Source organism: Mauremys mutica, chromosome 7 (assembly GCF_020497125.1).
Source record: "Mauremys mutica isolate MM-2020 ecotype Southern chromosome 7, ASM2049712v1, whole genome shotgun sequence".
Lineage (NCBI taxonomy): Eukaryota > Metazoa > Chordata > Testudines > Geoemydidae > Mauremys > Mauremys mutica.
The window spans coordinates 58,566,226-58,583,563 of NC_059078.1; the positions used below are offsets into that span (position 1 = coordinate 58,566,226).

General features: G+C 51.0%; 1 protein-coding gene across 1 annotated transcript in view; it reads left to right on the forward strand.

Annotated features, from left to right (window-relative positions):
- The window catches only part of PITX3 (paired like homeodomain 3), a 43,624-nt gene that overhangs the window by 10,265 nt on the left and 16,021 nt on the right, over positions 1–17,338 (forward strand). The window contains exon 2 of the mRNA XM_045022687.1: positions 10,295–10,438. Coding sequence (XP_044878622.1) covers positions 10,330–10,438 — 109 coding nt within the window. The 5' untranslated portion in view covers positions 10,295–10,329. The remainder of the gene's footprint in view (positions 1–10,294; positions 10,439–17,338) is intronic.

Genomic DNA, 17,338 nt, shown 5'->3' on the forward strand with positions numbered 1-17,338 from the left:
CCAGATGCAGTTGACACTAAACCCCTCCAATGCTGTGGGTTTGCACTTTAAGACCATACACCTCCTTCAAAGCAAACCACCCTCTTGTGCAATCTTGCAATAACCAATTCAGCCTGTCTTTGGAGAGGCGGGCACATAAGGGTATCAAACTCCACTGGCATTTTCAGTATTCTCCCTTCAAGACACTGCTGCCGATTCCACTCCACACTGATTTTGAAAAAAAAAGTCAGCTCAGCCCCAAACCAAAATTCCACTGGACTGTGTTGGTCTTTGTTGATATTCATCACAAAATAAATGTCTATGTAAGTTACAATCCCCTCTCTTTCTCTCAAAAGAAAAAGATGCATTACAGAAATGCTGGCAGATTGTAAAATAGATCAGCTCCACGGCAGTCACTCCACCAAAGCTAGAGATAGGTAGAGTGCATTACACCCAAATTAAGTGGCTCATTGTTTCTTACCTTTGGTGCTGTGCATCATTCTCATTTCTCTTAATTAGGGGCTGCCTTAAGCTGGCTTACTAATTGTAAGGCCCCTTTATGTCTTCAGCAATGTCTGAGTCATATGCTGCCTTTCATCTGCATACAAAGCTTAGTGACATCAGCTGAAGTTGCATGGCTGGACAGAGGGTAATATACTTCTATACTAAGGGCTTGGCTGCAGTTTTGGTACCACTATCAGTTGGTTGAGAAACTCAGTTTACAGGCATAAGCTATACTGATTTAAGCACCTTTATAGCAGTGTAACTGTATCCATTCTAAGAACTGGCCTGGTTTGATTATTTCAGGATTAAAAAAAAACAAAAAAACCACCAAAATAGTGTATTAGTCCTAAAAAAACCCCCAAACCTGCTTAGTCCAGGCCTAAATCTTCAAAGCCAGTATCTGGCCCTAAATCTTCATTCCATGAGTGGAAGAGACAGTTCTTGTGTGTTTCATTCAGTTGAGTATAGGATGTTGATCTTAGGTTGTCAGAGAAAGGGCTTTAACAGGTGGTGTTTGGCTCTCATTTCTCTGCATGGTTCTGTGTGCAATCTTTATTTCTGACTGCTGCCTCCACCTCAACCAGGGTGTCAGAGTTCATTGTACATTTTTAGCTTCAGCAGTGCAGTTTCTACCATGTTGATATAGGCCTGGTCCCGAGGCTGTACATGTGAGTAACATCTTTGAAATCAATACGAATATGCCTATGAGTGAGGGCTGCAGAATCAGATGAGGCATCAGTGAATACAGATCCGTACTATGGGTATGTACAAATTAGACAAACACGGAATCTCTCTCCATTTTACCAGGTCATTTGTTTAAATCTCAAGATTTTCTTCAGACAGAATTTCTAGGTAAATGAGCTTCAACCCCACCCCCACCAAAATGAGTGTGATTATTTTTTCTTAAAAAAACCTCTTCTGTAGCACCTATTGCCTTATGCCATGTCTACGCTAGGAGTGTTTTGGCAGTATAACGATACCAAGATACTATATCGGCAAAGTGCTCCCAGTGAGGACATAGCTTATGCCAGTGAAAATGCGCTTTTGCTGGTGTAGCTTATGCCTGCCCCCCACCAGAGCATTTTGCTGGTATAAACACATCCATACTAAGCATTTTTGCAAGCACCGCTTTGTTGGTCTGGGGTCACACCTCTTTACACCCCTGCAACAAGCTAGGCTGGCAAAAGTTTGTAGCATAGATCTGGCCTAAGTATCCACGTACCACACAGGAAAATTGTCCGGCATAGCAAGATCTATAGTGGGTTTTGCAGATTCTTAAAAGGTATATTCTACAGCAAAATATAACATTAGGTGTGGAAAGAAGCAGGGAGGCCAAGTTTCTGGTTGCTGCTTAGTAACTACTTTACAATGTGTATCTATTGGGTTATCTGGGAGAGGGGGTGGGCGGAAGCCCGCCCCATGCTAACGGATCCCCCCGTCCAGCCTAAGGGGAGGATCCACAGGGCCACGGAAACCCACTAAGTGCGGGAGACAAGGAATAAAACCTACATTTCCTGCTTTGGTTGACCAGTTGGTCAACCTTCTTGATACCTTTTAACAGTAGCATTAAAGAGTATAAAGATTCCTATTATCATCATATTACTTTGCAAACTGCTTTGGGATATCCCAACTAAGGAACATGCTGTATTCCAGCTCTATTCTACTCTGCCCTCTCGATTAAGAGATTCTTTCAGACCCAATACAATTTCACTTCAATGGAGCTGTGAATGTCCCTCGGGGCACTAGATACATCACGGTTTCAGTGGAAGCATATAAAACAGCATTCCATCCCTTCTGGGGTGGATGCTTATTATGTATGGGACACTAAGTCACAGTTCTTCCCTTGGGGCACACAATACAGACCATCAAATAAGCATAAAGGACATTTAATTCCATCCTAATTCTTTGCCCTGGACACACTGACATGAAGCTGTCAATCCTTGGGACATTTCCACAGTAATCATTACAATCCACCACCACATGTCACCAGTGATTTATTAAACCTCTTGTCCTGGACCAAGGGTTAAATGATCACCCTCCTCCCCAGTGGCCTGCCCATTAATAGGGGCAAGAAGTAAAAGAATAGCCCATCCTTTGAGCTGCCTACAGCATCGGCACTCTTTATTCAACAATGCATTAGGCAATATCTGATAATTACGTGCATTTCCCTGTTACCTCTTCTCTGAGGACCTGGAAGCACAGAAATGCAGCGCCCCTGATAGGTCAGGATGATTAGCACCATTTTAGAGACAGGAAATGGAGGCCCAGAAGAGCTGAATGACTCACTAACTCAGTGACAGTGCTCCTGGCTCCCAGGCCAAGTGATCAGCGAGCTAGGGCGACACCTGAGAGTCAAACGTGGCTGGAAAGTCAGCTTGTCCTTCTGTCTCCTGAAGGCTGGGAGTTCCCTTTGCCAGGGGTTAATGTGGCACTTTCCCAGCAACGCTCACAGTGACAAACCAGTGTTACAGAAATATCTGCACGTGCGAGGGAGCCACTTGTCCAGCCATATAAACAGGCAGTTAAAAAAACACCCCAACAACCAAACCTAAGGCAACAAACATCCAGGGGCCCAAGGACTTTGGCAGGGGGAAAAGTGTCCCAAAGCCAGCAGACGTGTCATCTCCCAGCAAGCCCGAGTTTGGGGTTAGAGCCCACCGGCAGTTGGGAGTGCAAGAGCCAAACCAAGAAAAAGGGTTTATAATAAACTGACTCAGCCTGAGCAGAGGGATGGGGAACCATTTCATCCTGAGTGCGCCTGCACATGCTGCTCAGCCAGTCCAGCACTACACACAGCCGCAAGGCTATAGAGGACAGCAGATTACTCTCCTGTCCTGTAATGGATTTGTACTCTGGGTAACTGGTTTGCTGCTGCTGTTTATCTTCTAGTGATTAATGGGCTGCCTCGGTTCCTGTTGCCATTCCATTAAGATCAGAAACGTAGGGGAGTTACACTGAGCGGTTTTGCAGCAGAAGATTCTGTTCTGCCCTTAGTCTTATTCCTGCAGTCCTGACAAAATTGGGAGCTAAGGCCCAGCAAGGAGGCTGTGACCCCTCTGTCCCTGCCCTCCTTTTTTAGCTGTAGCTTCACTATAAAGACACTGCAGCTGAAACACCTTTGAATGAGTTTTTGTGCTGGATTCTCCTGCTTACATGTGTTTCTGGGCCTGGGGTGCAATGGCACTTTAAATCCAAGCCCACTGAGCACCCCATGCCTGGCTGGCCTACCCCCAAGCTGCTGAACTCCCTGAATCTGGATCCCTGAGTGTTCCTCCTGGATCGGACAGGCAGGAACCTCAGTTCCCCTGCACACCCTCTGCCTATTCCCCTGTGATGAGCCGGAACAGGAAGGCAGAGCTGTTCTACCATAGGCCAGCGTCTTTCAGGAACCAAAGTGAAGAGAAACACATTGTCCTAATGAAACTGCAATTAAATAAACCTCAGAATGTTTATCACAGCTAAAAATAAACCTGCCCGCAGGAGAGGGGTGAACAGGAGTGCAAGGGGAAAAGGGACTTGTAGGAGAGAGAGGGAAATTAATCAACTAAACTCCATCAGGAGAAGAGCCCTTTCCAGCCATCTGATATCTTGGCTTGATGGAGAAGAGGAAGAGAGGGTCCTTCCTTAGGAGATCCAATGTAATAATTCAATTGCACCTTAATCTCAGATGATAACTAGAGGTGGGCTCTTCTCCTCTGCCAGTTTATATTATGACATTTAGAGACTGCTTTTCAGCTCGAAGGTGGATCCTAAGTGGTTATTGAGACAGCGTATCGAGCCAGTACTGAAACATCGCCACTTTGGGGGTGAGCCACAGCACCTACCTCATAGCACCAAGTAACCAGACAGACAACCCTGTATCTTTAAGTTACTAGTCCAAGTCTGCCCAGCGTTGTCATGTGAAAAGGCTTTTGCTATCTGATGGTAGTTAAATAGGGTTACTAGATAGCAACTGTGAAAAACAGGACAGGGGGTGGGGGGCAATAGGCGCCTATATAAGAAAAAGTCCCCCAGAACAGGACTGTCCATTTAAAAATGGGACATCTGGTCACCCTATAGTTAAGGCATGAGTTTGGCAGTCTCGAGCAGTTCTCAGTGGACACCAGTGGTTCTCAAACTAGGGCTGCCACTTGTTCAGGGAAAGCCCCTGGCGGGCCGGGCCAGTTTGTTTACCTGCTGCATCTGCAGGTTCGGCTGATCGCGGCTCCCACTGGCGGTTTGCCGCTCCAGGCCAATGGGGGCTGCAGGAAGCAGTGTGGGCCGAGGGACTTGCTGGCCGCCCACCCTGCAACCCCCATTGGCCTGGAGCAGCGTACCACGGCCAGTGGGAGCCGTGATTGGCCGAACCTGCGAACGCAGCAGGTAAACAAACCAGCCCAGCCCACCAGGGGCTTTCCCTGAACAAGTGGCAGCCCTAGTTTGAAAACCACTGGTCTACACTACATAAACCACCATTGGCTTCCATGTTAGCTGCTAGATTTCAGTCAAGATGTTATGGTGCATTTGCCATGGTGTGACGGAGTATCACTAGAATTAGGAAAGAGAAGCCATATTTTTTAAACAAATGGCTTGATCTCTATTGGTTTGCTAGGGAGGGGAGCCCTTAGAGAAGAAGGAATGCTCCTCTTTCCCGCCCAGTATTGCCAGGCTAGGATAGAGTTTTTTCCTCAAAACTAGAAAAGGGGGTAAAATATGAAGGTTGAAAAGAATAATGCTTGACAGGAAACTAGACAGTACACGGTACACAACAAATATACTCCTCTCCCAGAGTGGGAGACGGAAGGGCTGCTCTTCCACTGCCTCGTAAAGCACACTGGGAAAGGAAGGGGAAGAGTCTGAAGGCCTCTGCAGTGGAAGCATTTCTCTAGTATTTGAAAGAACAGGAGCAGGTGGTGCCAGAAAGCCTCTGAGAGAGAAAAACCTGGGGTGTGGATGGGTAGCAATTTGAAGGAAAAAGCCTCTTGTGTATATATTTAGGAATCTGTGTCTCTGAGCCCTATGGCTCACTTGGCTATATGTAAGTAGTTGTGTCTGTTAGAGCATTTGAAGATCTAGGGTGTCTGTTATATTTTCTATTCTTATTTATCCTACTGCTGCAGCTGCTATAATGGGTAGGATGTCTTGACCCATCCGTAGGTGCTGGAAGTAGGGGTGCTGCTGCACCTCCTGGCTTGAAATAATAATAACCCAAATACATGGTTTCCACTTTCAGTACCCTCATTGTAAAAATTGTTCTAGTACTGACCCATCTCTTGATAGTGACACAGACTGATCATTTTCTTGCCTCCTTCTACAGCCTGGCGGAGGCACAGTGGTGAAGGTGTTGCCTGCTCTTGTGATTATACTGTGAGGCTTGTGATACTATTTTTTTCTTAAAGGCCCGGCTCCTGGAGTCATGTGACAACATGAGAAGCTTAGCTTTCCTTTTGAAGAAGTAAGCTTTTTGTTGTGGAGAGACGCTCGTACCTATAACAAGAGTGTGCCCTAAAGGCTCCGAAAGCACAGGCAACACACAACCCCTCCAACTTTTTTTAAACCATTCTTATGAGTCAGGCCCCATTATGAATGCTTGTGGGGTGGCAATACCGGAGCAGTGCGTGAAGAACACCTGCCACTGTCCATGTTGTGCCAGTCTTAGGCTGCTTGAGAACTTTTGTCTCCAGGACTGTCACGCCATCACCTTTCCCCAGTACTAGAGTCAAACAAACACACAAACAAACAGCGTGCATGAACTGCGCGTAATACGTTGGGGGAGGGACTGAAGCTTGTCCAATGAAAACACTGCAAGGAAACACATTTATTCTTTGCTCTCTGTTCTGTAAGGACTACAGCACCAGTCACTCTGAGCGAGTCTGGCTTTCATATTACTACTACAGTAGCTACCCTTAAAGCTGTGGTTCTTGAACTTTGCCATGCTGGACCCCCTCTCATTTAGCAGTAGGGGCACGTTAGAGTGGTCATGACTTCCAAGGTTGAGAACTCATGCTTTAAAGTTGACATTACCTTTACGATACAGTGATATTTCAAATGTGACCATGTGGTAACAGAGCAAATGCTGACTTCAATGGTAAAATCTTTCCCCAAGGACAGATAAATCACAAGGTAAAAATCCAGTGATGCTGTGTAGTGTAGCTCAGATATTCTTGCTTGGTGTGTTCTTTCTGTGTGTAAAATCTTCACCTAAGATGAAATCTGCCCTGACCTGCATACAGGAGCGGCGCCAGGGTTTTTGGTACCCTAGGCGGGGGTCCTTCCGCGCTCCCGGTGGTTGGCAGCAATTCTGAGGCGGGGGGTCCTTCCGCGCTCCCGGTCTTTGGGGCACTTCGGCAGCGGGTCCTGGAGCGAGTGAAGGACCCGCAGCAGAATTGCCGCCAACCACCGGGAGCGAGGAAGGACCCCCCACCACCACAGAATTGCCACCGAGAGTGGCAAAATGCCGCCCCCCCAAATCCTGGTGCCCTAGGCGACCGCCTAGGTCACCTAAATGGAAGCGCCGGCCCTGCCCGTATAAAGCTCAAGTAATTAAACTTTATGTAAGTCTGTGGTCTTGAAATAGTGGCTATGTCTCCTCTCTACCAGTTGCCTGAGATGATCTTGGGGAAGCTGTATCAATGTAAATGCTTATGTTGTGCCACTCGCCCCATCACAGATCCTTTCCACAGCATGACGGGGTGGGCAGATACTCTCAGGTGTTTGCTAACCTGCAGTCTGCCCCGTGGTGGAGTTTCAGTGGTCTGAAAGACTGAGACCTTTCATTGTCCTCCCTATATGAGAGGGGGAAAATTCACCCATCTCTTAAACTCCACTAAGCTTCAAAGAAATCTAACCACTCTCTTTAAAGACAGTTCTAGCTAAATGGTTTCTAACCTGATTCGGTAATAGATGGAATCAAACTGGGTTGAAACCACTTTTAAAAACAGGTTCTAGTTTAGTTCCCTATCTAGTTAAAAGCATTTTAACATGATTTAAACAGATTATGCTGTGTCCACACTACTGGTTTACCCTTGTTTATACTGTCAGCCTGAAGCAGCTTAAAAATGAATGTGTTTTTTGAACCATGGGGACTGGATTCTCTGTTTTACACCTAGGCGTCACTTACAGCCAGGCAAAGTGGCTGTAAAATGCTCCTGTTCTGGTCTGCTAGTGTTTCCATTCTAGTTGGCACAGATGTAAATGACGCCACAAGATGCAAGACAAGAGAGAATGAGGCCCCTATGCAAATAGGACCCCACATAGGATGAAAATGTCCTTTAGCTGCAGACAGGCAGGAGTCTGAATTCCTCCTTAAATCTGGTCCAGTGCAGAGTCAACCCCTAGAAGAGAGGAAATTGTGCTTGACAGATGCAATCATATGCAAATGGCTGTAGAAGAGGGGAAATTATCATCTACAAACATTGGGCAGAAATTCCATCTGCCGCCTCCTCAGGAAGGGCTCTTAATAAATTCTGAGACAGCAAAGTGACACACATCTTAATCAAGCCTTAATCCAAGGAATTAATTCACTGCGCGTTTCTGCATAATTCCAGGAGTAATGCTAAAAGCCTTGGCAATATCAGCAGCAGATGGACTCCCTCCAACTCCATGCAAAGGTATTAAAGAAAACACAGCCCCTGTCACATCACTTCGTGTACATACACATGGTGAAAAGCAATAGGCTGTGCCCTGCCGCTGCCTGGAGTTTATGCAGTCTGCAGACATCAAAGGCCAGGCTTGCAATGTGGTGGAAACTGGAACCTGCCTCAGAACAAATGAGGGGCTCCTGCCACACCCTCCCTGGACAGGGGATCGGAAGCCCGCAGCAAGACAGATGACTGGAAAATGGGCACTAGGGCAACTGTGTCCATTCGGGAAGACACAGGCCTTACAAAGTGAGCAGGGAAAAAAGGGAGGTTGACTCAGACCAGTGCCAAGACGTGTGTTGGAACTCTGGGGGCTCTTTGAACCAAGGGGCTGACTAAATGAGAACGTAGGAGGAGTGAGGATAAATCGCCCATGGGTTTAAACCGAAATCTGTCATCGGAGCTATTGGATAATAATCAGAATTAATAAGACCCTGCTCTTCCACTCCTGGTGGTTCTCAAAGCACTTAACACACACTAAAGGCACTCAGCAGTGGCCTCTCTCCCTGTTACACTCAACGGGAGTTCTTCTATTGACTTTAGTCGGGGCAGAACTAGGCAAATGCTGAGTGTTTTTGAAAACCTCACCCCATGTAATTATCATCCACACCACTATGAGGTAGACAAATGATTATTATCCCTGCTTATGATATACATGTTAGAGAATCCCATCCAAATGCCCTGGATTAGAAATCTCAATTCCTAAGCCACTGAATTTTGGGAATGTAGGAGATGTTTCCAAACCAGGATGCAAATGTCACAAAACTCCAGGTCTGAACAGCCCCACACTCTGGAAGCTTTGAAATCCTACTCTGGATCCCAGTGTATTGCCTCAGCTCAGCTGCTATTCAATTTTAGTGGGGCTTCCTGGCTATAGAATGGGAATAGTTAGCACAGGTAAAGGTCACTTTAGAAAACAGCGTGTTCTGTTCACTCTTAATGAAACAAGAGCATAGAAAATATTGCACATGCGCACTTGGATAAGACTCTTAAGTGCTGCCTGACAGCAAGGTCACAGGTCAAATTTGAGACCTTAGTGCAAATCTAGAGAAACTTTCCTTTCTAGCCACAAATGGTAGGGCCTTTAACTCTTACTAGTCTGGAAGAAATGTGAAGCTGACCCCTGGTAACCTTCAGATACCCTAAATTAGGATGAAAGCTTAGCTTTTCCTTAGCATAGAGCAATCTGGTGGGCTTTGGTCCCTTCGTAAGAGCGTGGCAGGAAGACACTGGGGTTGAGGAATACAAAAGGCAGGGGGTGGGGGTGCTATGCTTTCCTGCAGAGCCACTGATCATTACCAGCACTCAAACTCTGATACTGTAGGTTAGAGGGGGAAGCATATGGGCACATAGAATCACCGTTAGAGAAGAACCTGGGGCCATAAGGAAAAGCTAAGACCTTTTTAGGTTAAAAGTAAGGGGCCATCTTAACCAAGCTTGCTTTGTCCTCAGTCACCCAAGGGTGTTTACTCTTATACTAATGCAGGGTTTACAGGGATCTGGATGGGTCTGGCCTGTCACCGAAAAGAACGGCATTCACTTGTAACATTCTAGCTCTGTGTCAGCACTTGTGCACGTGTATCTGCCCTCTTGTTTGTGTCCCTCTGTTACTGTGTCTCTGTGCATATATGCCTGTGTATGTGTTCATGTTATGCCTAGAGGTGATTCTATGGGACTCCCTAGTCCTGTTTTTGTATGTGTCTGTAACATTATTTAGACTGGAGCAGCTTGTTAAGAAGCAAAGGAGAAGGCGAGGGAGCCCAGGGGACGATAGGAAAGAGGACAAGAGGGAGAGCTGGATGTTTTGGGAAGGTGCTAACTGCACTTGGCCGGCCACAGGGCCACTTCCTCAGATCTCCATTACGCAGCCTGCTCCCAATGTTTCTATTTCAGTCTGAATGTCACCTATAAATTGGAGGCTCTTTCTCTGAAGGCTGCAAATAGAAGTGCCATTAGATAATCTTTGATTTATAGGGCAGCTAAGTGTGGAGTTTAGTGAGGGCTGCGGCCAGTCTGCCCACTTCCCAGCCAGGAAACCCAGACTGGGCTGGGGTCCTGCTCCTGCAGGTTTCCTTTACTTTTCCTAGCAGAACTTCCTCTGCCCTGAAGTGGCTGGTCCCTTCCCAGATGGGGTAGGGAGGGGGCATGATGCGAGTTCTACCTCCCCACTCACTCTGTGCCTGTTTCTGCAGATCTCTTCTCCTCCCCCACCACTGACTCCTGCCAGATGGATTTCAACCTGCTGACGGACTCAGAAGCTCGCAGCCCTGCTCTGTCCCTCTCGGATTCTGGGACCCCTCAACACGAACACAGCTGCAAGGGGCAGGACCATAGTGGTAAGTGCAGGCTCTTCCCTTGAGACCCTTCCCTTCCCCCTCCCTGACATTGCTGCCTGGCCAGAAGGGGTGGCACAGCTCTCCCACATAGCACCTGCACTGAATGGACATGGCTCTGTTTTGCATGCTCCTTGGTGATAGTGCCAGGAGTCTCTCTGGCAAGAAGACCGGCTGTGTCACTGCCTCAGGTATCAGTTCAACATAATGCTAGAGGTTTAGGCTCCTGGGATACTCATCTGGTTAAATGGGTGCCGGGCAGATGTTTGGTGCTGTATAAACAGAGTCAGTGACAGTCCCTACCCAAAATCATTGCAATCTAAAAGTGGGCCCATTAAAAAACACCCCCAGCACTTGACATTTAGATCTTGGGCTCTTCCTTAAAAGGCTCCACCCTCTTCTACCTCCTCCAGAAACTCAGCAACTAACACAACAAGGGGCCATGGTGTCTTCTTTGTAAGCCTGCAGATAGATGATGGTTTCCTAGAGCTGACTGTGTAGCTTGCAGACAGGCTGGAGGGTTTGATTTCTGCTAGGAATTAAAGCAGGCTAACGGCTACAAACATCTCAGTGGGCATGTTTCAGGGATGCTGATTTTGATGACAAGGTTAGTCAGGAGCCTGACAGCTTCAGATCTGTCCTGATCCCACACCTGTGTCCTGGGAAGGAGAGATGAGAGCATATCAAGCAGCTCCTTGGGAGATGGAAAGGAGAGAAGGAAACCAGCTTATGAATGGGACAGTTTATTATCCTATTCCTAGCAGCACACAGGGAGGCGCTGCACTTCCTTACTTTCTGATTAGAGCATCACTCCAGATCTCAGTTGGCCATTCCCATAGACCCACATTGACCTACGGAAAGCATAAAACACGTCCGATCCAAAGTACGTCCTGTTCCCTTCCGATCCAATCACATCACCTGGAGTTTAGCAGTTGACTTCAGGGAGAGCAGCATTGGGCCCTTGGAGGGAGCATGGTCCAGCATCTAGAGCAGGGAAATCGGGAGACCTGGGTTGTGCCACAGACTTGCTGGGTGCCCTGGTGCTAGACTGCAGACGAAAGGCCACAGAAATGCAAAGTCTGTTTAAAAGGTTTGTCACCACCATGTGTTGTGGGTGGGTGGGTGGACCTTGGCAGGCTAGGCTGGGAAGAGACACACCCTTTCCCAGTTTAAGCCATAGACAGAGGGAAGGTCCAGCTGTCCCTAAGTAGTGTGATGTCCCCTCAGTGCTCGGGGCCCTCTGGCTGAGAATGGCTTCCTCCTTCAGAGGCATTGCAGCTGGCTGCTTCCTCTGCTGCGGTTTTAGCCCCATGAATGAGTTGGATCCAGGGGCGGCTCCAGACCCCAGCACGCCAAGTGCGTGCTTGGGGCGGCATGCCACGGAGGCCGCTCTGGCGGTTGCCTGGAGGGTGGCAGGTGGCTCCGGTAGATCTCCCGCAGGCATGCCTGCGGAGGGTCCGCTGGTCCCGCGGTTTCGGGACCGGCGACCAGCGGAGCGCCTCCCGCGGCATGCCGCCCTGCTAGAGCCGCCCCTAGTTGGATCAAAGCTGGAAGTGGGAAAAAGGGCATTGAAGACCCAGGGAGAATCTCTCAGCAGAAAGGCTCCTCCAAAGAGTTACGTTCAAACCTCCCAGATCACTTTTGGTTTAATGCTCTTTGTACACTTAAGGCCCCATCCAACTACGTTGGAAGCCAAGGGCCAGGTTCCCACTGACTGAGAATCCCCCTTCCTAAGAGAGCAGAACCCGGAAATGGCCTGCACCGCCCAGGGCCGGTTCCGGAGCAACGAGGGATGCAGGCACATCTGGGTACCGCGCACAGCCAGGCCATAGGGCTGGAGCAGCGAGCCCTGCAGCACTCTGGAGAGCCCCTCCTTCCGGTAACCCTGTAGTGTCCCGGGGACACTTGCTACAGAGGCTTTAGTAGCAATAAGCAGCCGGGAGACGCTCCCTCTCCTCCTACTAGCAGCGGCTGCCAGATTCAGCTTCCACTTGATCTAGGCCCAAGTTACAATCTCTGCTGCAAACTCAGCACCCCTACAGCGCTCTCCTTCCCAGGCTGACCGCGATAGTTGCTGCCCCAAAAGGCAACCCAGCACCCCAGAGAGCAGCCCCCACACGCAGGGCAGTGGAACGCGAACCCTCCTACCCCCCTCACGCTGTCACGCCCGCCCCCACGAAGGGCAGTAGAACGCGCAGCCCCCTCCCCCCCACGCTGTCACTCCCGCCCCCACGCAGGGCAGTGGAACGCACAGCCCCCTCCCCCCCACGCTGTCACTCCCGCCCCCACGCAGGGCAGTGGAACGCGCTGTCACCCGCGCTCACAGCGCACCCGTGTCCACTGCGTGAAACGGCCACTGACACACGGGCAACTTCGGACAGAAATCACACGCCCTGGGCAGCGCCCAACAGGCAAATCAAAGTGCCTCATACAGAACGCATGTGGGCGCCAGGCAGTGTCATCCAGTGCGCCCACATCCACCACACTCAGCTAACAGTTCCACCTGCCTGCTGCCCCGCACAGCCCCTAGCCACACACACTGCACCGGCACTAGGGTGACCAGACAGCAAGTGTGAAAAATCAGGACGGGGGTGGGGGGTAATAGGAACCTATATAAGAAAAAGACCCAAAAATCGGGACTGTCCCTATAAAATCGGGACATCTGGTCACCCTAACCGGCACACCCCCTGCACCGCCCACACACCCCCTGCACCGCCCGACCCAGAGATACCCCCGTATTGCAGACACAACCAGCTCAGCTCTCGACACACAAACAACTCGCCCCAGACACCCAAACAAAACAACCCCTGGCTACACCCGCTTCATTTCGTCCCCCGATCTGCGCTGCTGTCCGGTTTTCATTTTTGCAGTGAGCTTTTATTGTTCCTCACGCGCTGTTTATGTTTAAATCCTGTTCCACGGCCCCCTGTTGGGGTTTGTTTGTCGATTTCAAATTATTAATCCCGGGTCCAAGCGTCTGTTTATTGTTCTGGTTTCATAGGACCCAATTCAATTTGGTTTCAGTTTTTTGGGCGTTCGTACCGGTGTTTTCCATTCGATGCTATTCCTTAGCTTTCTCCGCTTCCCCTTCGCCCGGGCTGGGATTTCACACGCGCTTTCTTGCTTTCCAATGACATTTCCCAGCCCAAATCTAACTTGTTTCGGGTCCCACCTGTAGACTTTGGTCTCTTTCCCGGAGAACTGCGCGATCCGGTCAGCTTTGCCTCCGTGCAGTTTCCTGATGAAATACTCTGTTCGAGGGACTGGGGGGTAGAAGGAGATCTTTGTGAATTAATCTGGAGCCGAGGGCTGGATCTGGCGCGGAAATGCTCAGTTTCTGGGCTCGATTCTGCGCCCGCCGAACCCGGGTTAAAACTCCCTCCGCTCGCACTGACGCTGCCAGTCTCTCGCCTTTATCCCCAGCCTGGATGTGTGCGGGGCAAAGGGACAGCAAGTGGGGGGGCAGCTGCAGCGCAGCCCGAATTCCCGGCCCGGCTCCGAGCAGACACCCGGCTTCGGATCCTTCAGGGTTTAGCGCTGACCCGCTGTGCGGAGACCGCCAGGTGAGCGGTGCCACCCGACAGCAGGGCTGGAGCCCGGCTAGCTAACCCTTGCCGGCTGCGCTGGGGAAGGCAGGGGGCTAAGGCGAGCTAGGGCGGGGGGCTGCAGCTTTCCCTGCAGATTGGAGAGGGGAGCAGGAGAGAGCTCGGCCCGGGAGCAGCCCCCAGTGGAGATACTTGGTTGCAGGGTCAGCGATCAGGGTAGGATCGAGAGCTGCAGGGCTGAGCCCCCAGCCCAGCGCTATTCTCTCGCGGTCGCAGGGAAACCAGCTGCGTTGAAAATGGGGCGCAGTCAGTATTGGTGGCAGGTGTGTTAACAGCCATGGCTTCCTCGGGCACAGTTGGTGGAAGCGCAGGAGCGCACTGACAGGGGCCCAGCCCTGCTCTGATGGCACCTCCGCTAGTGCACCTGCCGGGGACAGGTTAGAAGCAGATTGCCAGGCGCAGAGCTAGGGGCTGAGAGCCGGACGCTGCCTGCGCGGGTACGTCGTTTTTTCAGACCCTCGGAAAAGCATCCGCTTTCTATAATTTGGGGGTTCTGACTGAAGGGTGTAGGGCTCTCAGCCCACAGGACCGCTTTCTGCTCTGCTGGCGGCTAATTATTAAATCAACCTGTCTTCCTAAAACCAGGCCAGGCGGGTCATTCCCTGAACCACAAGGATTTATCCTTACCCGCCTTCCCGCATCCTCGCTGGCTCATGGAACCGGCGCCGATCTCACCCGTTGTAAATGTCCAACCCCATATCTACCCAGCTCTTAGCCTCACCTTGTGGCAGTGAGTTCCACCGGATTCCGGGGACACCCGGAGATGCCTCGCCTGCTTTTCACTGAACGTGGGCTGGTTCTTGTTAGGAGAGGGAGCGCAGGAGTCGGTCTCCGGCTTGCCTGGGAATCTACCGCCCTCCTGTCCCCTCCACCGGCTGTAGGACTCCCAGCGGTTCGGGACATGTGCGCCACCAACAGGCCTCCTGATCGCTGCCTTCCCTGCCCATCGCCTCCCGCATGCCCTGGCGGATCCCCCTATCCCTAGCCGATGCTGCGCTCCCTCTCCAGAGAGCTGGGCGCTCCGCGGCAGCCTCTGAGCTAGCGAGCTGCAGCTCCACAGAGCAGAAACCTGTACCCGTCTCCCCGCCGCTACCGGGGCGCACACCGCCGCATAGGGCCCTTCCTTCCCCTGCTGCCTTCAGCCCCGGGGAAACTCTGCCAGACTCGCCTGCCTGCGGCCCGCCCTCAGGAGCAGCCTAGGTTACAGGCAGCTTTACACTGAACCAAGCATCTTCTCTGGGGCGCTTCCGCCTGCTGGGCCCAGATTCCGCTCGGGCTGATCGGATAAAGGCGTCAGCAAAGGACACTTGCAGAGATCAGCGCGGGTCTGCCCCCGCCCCCAGTCTCCGCTCCCCCAAGCGCCCCTGCCCCGTTTCTGTGGCCAGGGCGGGCCCTTCCAGCAGGTAACGCGCCCCTCGGAGATCTAGCGCTTCGCCTCTTCAGTCACCGACGGCGGCAGGCGGCTCCTGCAGCGGCTGAGCAGTGCTTTCCCTGCAACAAACGGGCTTTCTGAGCCCCCAGGGTCAGCAGCCTGGGGACTAAAACTTCTCCGGACTCCCCCACCCCCATCAAGCCGGCTAAACCCGAAGCGGAACGAATCCAGCCTCTGTAAACTGCTCTGCCCCTTACCCTGGAAATAAAGCTTTGAGAACAGCCCCTCTCCCAGCCCTGCCCGGTTCCCAGGTAACCCATCTGGTTGTTTTCAGGCAGAGTGCACCGATCCCTTATCTGCCAGAGCTGGGTTTGGAGCGTCAGCAGCTTCCTGTTTAGTTCTCGCTGCTCCGGCTCGGTTTACACAGGCCAGTGCCAGGGGACCAGGGAACCCGTGGAAGAGCGAAAGCAAAGCGATCCATGCCCCTAATTGTAACTCCAGCGAGTGCCACGTAGCCAACGAACAGGGCCAGCGGCCAGCGCGCTGTTTGCTCTGCCCCGTGTTTCGTTAGCACCAAATCTGCGCTGCACAGAAGTGGCAGAACTCACCGCAACGGCTCAGCGTCTGAACAACACATTGACCCCACCCTCTGCGCTCCGGGACGTTCCCCACCCCTGGTCCCCGATCCTTCCGAGCCCCTGCCTCACATGCACCGCCCCCAACTATCTGCCCTCTCGAGGGCTCCGGGCTCTCCCGTCCATAGGCACCAGGCCGCGCTCCTTCCGCGACAGAATAACAATTCCTGCGGGCCTTGACTGGCCCACACTGTTCCTTCTCTTCTAATCCCACCCCCCAAGGGACCAGCTGTCTCCGGCTAGTGCCCCTAAAGTAACCCCCGCCCCCGATTGAACAGCCTGCGCAGTTAGCCCGAAGTATCTTCATTAAAAGCCGTTTGTTTGGCCTTCGGTAGAAAATAAGGGGCAGGGGAGGAGGAAATCACACAGCCATCAAAGCTAAGCAGCGCCTAGATAGAAACAGCAGAACCGGCTGAGCCTTAAACTGAAGTGCAAATATTGGTTAAGTGAGATGAAAACCTCAGTCTTCCCCTCTGCCCGTGCTCTCAACCTACCGATCCTCTCCAGCGTCCCAGCGAGGTGTGTCTCCGTGCCTCCCTGACGCGCTGGCCAGGTGTTACCAATTGCCATTAGCACCTTGATCCTTCCTTTGGAGCCAAAGCCTCGCTACCTAGTTTCCCAGCAGAGCCTTTCATGACCACACTTTAAATCCCGGGAGCCCGTTTCAAAGGCGTCTAGAATCTCGGTGTAAAGGGAAATTGTTTATATCGGAGCCACAAAAGCCATTTATCATCTTGGGGTTTGTCGGAGTGCACAACCCCTGCTAGAGGTCTGGGCAGATACCCAGAGCAGGCTCTTTCAGCATGATAATTACTTACTCTCTCTGGTTTGCAGCCAGTGGCATAACGAACAGAACAATCCTCAAATCAAATTGATATTGGACAGTCTCGATCTCTCCTTTCTTCTAACCTATTGTCCCCTGGCCTTAGTTTTTCTTCCACTCAAATTGTTGTTTCTAGTTACCTTTCTCTCTCTTTACCCTCATCCCTGGTAGCTGCCTCCCCATGATGTCACCATTTCTCTGCCTTGTTCTAAATTGGCTGGCTCTTCTCTTTGCAAGAGCCCAGGTCCATTCCTCCTCAGTTGAAAAACCTTGGCCAGATGAGCACCTTCTTCTCCAGTGCAAAGAATACCCTGCTGCCTTACACTCCGTTGCAGCTAAGCAGCTGTGGGTACTGGTTGGAACTGGGGATGGGGATTCAGGACTTCCATTCAGGATTCTGCTCCGGATTTGCTTTGTGATTTCAGGCAAGTCACTCCACCTGCTCTGGGGCTTGGTTACCCCAGCTAC